This window comes from Helobdella robusta (genome assembly GCF_000326865.2).
Source record: "Helobdella robusta unplaced genomic scaffold HELROscaffold_34, whole genome shotgun sequence".
NCBI classification, from domain to species: Eukaryota; Metazoa; Annelida; class Clitellata; order Rhynchobdellida; family Glossiphoniidae; genus Helobdella; species Helobdella robusta.
The window spans coordinates 824972-830405 of NW_008704659.1; the positions used below are offsets into that span (position 1 = coordinate 824972).

Sequence of the window (5434 nt, forward strand, 5' to 3'; positions counted from 1 at the left end):
TAATATATAGTTATTGACATTTAATGGTTATTACTATACTTTTAAAGTATTTATATGTATTTACGGTGTGTTTAGACGTCTGGGTTGGTGTGCTTGATTAAGATTATTCATTATAAGTATTGTTTTAGTATATGTACGCAAGTATTATGCGGGTTGTGTGTGGATGTAGTTCGTGTGTGATAGTATGTGTGGGTAACGTACATCTTTATTTCAATTAGAAGTATATAAGTGAGTGTGTGTGTGTGTTTATTTCTGTTTTTGAAAAGTCATCATACATAATGATGTTATAAAAACATTTTATTTCATTTAGATATGGGCCTATGTTTTTCGCGCCCATCATTTCTTTATGTTATGTTATGTTATGTTATGTGCATCTTGTGGTGTGGTGTCGTGTGGTGTGGCGTGGTGTGGTGTGGCGTGGTGTGGCGTGGTGTGGCGTGTTGTTGTGTGGTGTGGCGTGGCGTGGTTTGGTGTGGTGTACAGCCTCTGTGACAGGAAAGTTTAAATAACAATCTAGTATAAAATAAGATGTGAGTAATAAACAAAAACTCCAACAACATCATCAACAACAATATAAACAACAACAACAACAACAACAACAACATCAACAAAAACATCAACAACAACTGTTAATGATAGAAAAGAACGCCCCATCACCAATGCAATATTTGGAGGGGTTCCAAAAACTATGAAATCATTTTATTTCTACAGCTACATACAACTTCAAATTTTTGTTATTGAGTAAATTCTCTAAACATTGAAGTGAAATTTTTGCATAATAAAACAAAATATAAAAAATAATTAAATTATAATAAAATAATAATAATTAATATTATTATTGTTATTAGAAATATTATTAAATTATAAAATTTATAGATATGAATTAATGAATTAGAATTCAATCGAATTTATTTTAAAATTATTTGCTAAACTCACTGGCCAATAAGCGATAAAAAATAATTTAAGAAATCCAAACGCTTACAAAAACATTAACAAAACCAAGTTAGCTCAGTCGGTAGAAGCGCCACGTCTCACGTTGCCATTGCGCGGTGGTATGGTTCGAATACTGTCTGTCCCAAACTCAAAGACCAACATACGCGCGTATTATGATGCCATGCATGCGCGTCGTGTGTTGTGGTGTGGTGTAGTGTGGTGTGGCGTAGCGAGGTGTGGCGTGGTGTACAGCCTCTGTGACAGGAAAGTTTAAATAGCAATCTAATAGAAAATAAATTGTGAGTAACTCTGCGTTTAACTGAGCTGTAAAAAATTCAACAATAGTAGCAATAGTAATAATAATAATAACAAAAACAATAATAACAATAATAATATTAATAATAATGATGATAATAATAAAAATAATAATGGTGACCTTTGACACCCCACATAGCTGCGGCGTAGTACCACATGTTTTCTGAGTAACAGAAGTTGTTGCTGTGGATTGTGGTGTGCGTGTCTTCATCCGTCACTTTCTGTTAGGGTTGTTGATGTTTTGTTGCTGTCTGTTGTTGTTGTTGTTGCTGCTGCTGTATTTGTTGTTGTTGTTGTCGTTTTGTTGCTGCTGTTGTTGTTATGTTGTTATTATCAGTATTATTTATTATTTTTTTTTTATTACTCACGATTCTTTCTTTAGTCACACACACACACACACACACACAACACACACACACACACACACACACACATACACACACACACACACACATACACACACACATACACACACACACACACACATCATCTATAACGGTCTATATTAGTGTTGTTATATCATATTATTAATATCAATAGCATCTATATTGGTCTATATTACGACCTGTCTGGTGTAAATATGTCTAGACTGCAGTCGGTTCAAAATTGGCTGCCAGGTTGGTTTCAGGCGGCCTTAATAACAATAACGTTAAGCCAATTAATTTTGCTCTTCACTGGCTCCAGGTTCATCAAAGAGTTATTTTCAAGATATGTTTAACGGTTTTTAAATGTATTAAGGTAGTTGTCTCTGAATTTTTAACTGGCAGAGTCATTCCTAGAACAATGCTACTGCTGAGTCAAACATTTTGCTCTGACAGTTCAGGTTTAATGTTTCTACCTAAAGCAAACTTGGCTCTTGGTCGAAGGAATGTCTCCGTAATGGGTCCTGCTAATGGTTGCCTTGGGACCTTGATGATCCTGCGTTGTCTGTTATTCAATTTCGTAAAAGGCTGAAACACCATCTCTTTGTCCAAGCTTACCCGTCCTAATGTCTTTTACTCTCCATCCACTGCATTGCTTCAATAAAGTGCTAAGCAATGTACTGCAATGATCGTTAGCGCCTCTGAGATCTTTCAAAAGGGCGCTTACAAACACACCAATAATAAAAGGGCGCTTACAAACACACCAATAATAATAATAATAATAATAACAATAATAATAATAATAATAATAATAATAATAATAATAATGATGATGATGATGATGATGATGATGATGATGATGATGATGATGATAAAATGATGGTGGTAGTGGTGGTAATAGTCAAAACAGAAAACAAATGTCACCCTCATAAATTATTTATCTGCCCATTAAGTCATTAGGCATAAAAAAAACTGTCATTTCTGCTGAATATATTGAATCCATCACAACCAGCACCATCATCATCGTCATCATCATCACCATCATCATCGTCATCATCACCACCGGATCCTCATCATCATAATCAAAACCTACCGGGATGACGTGCTCCTTGATGTTCTCACTGACGACGGAAATGGGATCGAAGAGGTGCCAGGCGCTGAGAATGGTGATGTCGATGAGGACGAGAATGAAGACGATTATCATCAGCTGGTAGTCTTTAATTACCTGTTTGTTCGTTTGTTCGTGTTTGTGTGTGTGTGTACGTGTGTGTGTGTGTGTGTGTGCGTGCGTGCGTGTGTGTGTGTGTGTGTGGTAGAGTGTTTGTTTGTTTGTGTGTTTGTGTGTAGGTGTGGTAGAGGTTTCGTTTGTGTGATAGTCTCCAAACAGCAATGATGATGTTTGTTTATTGGCAATGATGATGACGACAATGATGAAGATGACGATATCAACGATGGTGAATGGGTGAATGATAATAATAATAATAATAATAATAATAATAATAATAATAATAATAATAATAATAATAATAATAATAATAATAGCATAACAGCAGTCACCATTTTCTGAATTTTTTTGTTGGTGAAGATTTTATGTACCCGCCAGGTCTTGCTGAACATTGCACCGAAAGAAAGTGAAAATCCCAGAGCCAGGGTCCAATGGAAGCACTTTGATTGGTTGGTTGATTGGTTGGTTGATTGGTTGGCTGGTTGACTTGTTGGTTGGCTGGTTGATTTGTTGGTTGATAGGTTGGTTGATCGATAAATAAATAAATAAATTAATTAATTGATTAATTAATTAATTAATATGTCAAATATTAAATTTCACAATAAATCAATACTTTTTAATTTTTTCATTCCACTTCCCAAAGATCAGATCAACAAAAAGGCAAATATAAAATTAGGCTGGTAAAACATTAAAAGGCAATATTGAAGATACTATCTACATACATTCTTATACTACATTACGTAATATATACATTCATAACTACACACACACAACATATTTGTATGTATGTATGTATATATATATATATATTCACACATACATTCACACACATATACAATCACACACAAACATAAATACATACATAGACACTCCTAGACAAGTAAAATTGTAAAAAAAAATATCATTTGACGCACATATACACACAGTTAAATAAATATACGGACAGCTACATAAACTCTTACAAACACACACACACACACACACACACACACACAGACACACAAACATAGAACGAGACAGGATCAGAGATAAAAAAATACAAATAAAATACGTAAAAATACATACAAATAGTTGAACAAACTGACAGACAGAAAGACACACACATACCTACAGCCACACACACACCTACAGACACCTACAGTCACAGATGGGACATAAAAATTCACAATGCCCACATTCCCACAAACTGAGACCCGGAGAAAAAGGGAGAGAGAGAGAGAAATGGAGAGAGGGGAAAAGAGAGAAAGAGAGAAAGAGAAAGATAGACAGAAATGATAGATATAGTTAGACAAACAAGCGGTTAAAAATCAAACTTTAGACACTTAGATTGAAGAAAAATAAACGCAGATAACAGACGAGACATAGACAGACAGACAGACAAAAACACGCACACAGACATACACATACACAGAAACACACACACACACAGTGAAACACACACACACAAACTAATACACACACACATACACACACACACAAACAAACAGAGTCACAGATGGAACATAGAGATTGACAATGGCCATTTAACTGCATTTTCTCCGTGAAAGGTTATTCAAAGCATTCGTCATTCCATCTGGCTATCTCCCTCTTCTCCCTTTTGTCTCTTCATAATTGTTTTTATGTTTTTATTTTTATTATAGTTATAGTCATAATTGTTTGTTTTTATGTTTGTATTTTTATTATAATTGGTTTTTCTTCTTATCTTCTTATATTTTGTTTTATTCATTGAATTGTTGGTAGTAGTAGTTGTGTCATAATAATTTAATATAGTTAATAATATAATTGTTATTATTATCGTAATCATAATTATTCTTTCCTAATTTTTTCATTATTTATTTACTCTGTCGAAAAACTGTTCTACTCTTTATGATTCAACCCTTTTTTAATTTTTGACGGCGAAACTTTTTTCTCGCTCGTGGCAAATTTTTCCATATTTTCAAATCTTTCCCTTCAAAATTAACACTTCAAAACTGACTGAAAATTCTTTTCAGCAAACACTCCGAGACCCAAGCATACAAGAAGTTCTCTTTTGTTTTGTTTACATGATTCATTTTTCAAATTTTCAATATGTTTTTTCATAAACTTTTTTAATTATAAAACTTTTGAAAAATCTTTGTGCCTATATGTTTGAAACAACAACAACAACAACAACAACAACAACAACAACGACAATAACAACACCTCAACAACAACAACAACAACAACAACAAAAAACAAAATTTTTTACTTATTCACTGAACCAAAAAAAACTTCTTCACTGTTTTTTCTTTACAATTTCTCGGAAACCTCACATGTATAAGCACAACTGAAACAACGCAGCACACATGCAAAAAATATTCAGAAAGGAGAGAAATTGAGTTACAATGATTGCTTGAAGATGTGGTAGTTATAAACACCAAATGTCTTCTTAATCTTCCACCAGATTATGACAAAAAGATCAAAGATTAAAAAAGCTATTACATAAATAAAATCTTAAGTCTGATTGGGGTTAAGCTGTGAATCCACTTTTAAAACGATAACACAAAATATACAAAACGAAAAAAAATAAGCATACGAATTCAAAACATGTAAATACAGAGTACATAAATACAAAACACAT

The 5434-nt window shown here is 33.3% G+C and overlaps 1 protein-coding gene across 1 annotated transcript; it reads right to left on the bottom strand.

The window, feature by feature from the left end:
- Positions 1-354: 354 nt before the first annotated feature.
- HELRODRAFT_175583 (hypothetical protein) lies at positions 355-2814 on the bottom strand (the record flags this gene model as incomplete). Its single annotated transcript, XM_009023000.1, has 5 exons — positions 355-486; positions 1094-1257; positions 1370-1469; positions 2098-2175; positions 2704-2814. 5 exons carry the CDS (start codon positions 2812-2814, stop codon positions 355-357), a joined length of 585 nt encoding a protein of 194 aa, XP_009021248.1.
- Positions 2815-5434: the final 2620 nt, after the last annotated feature.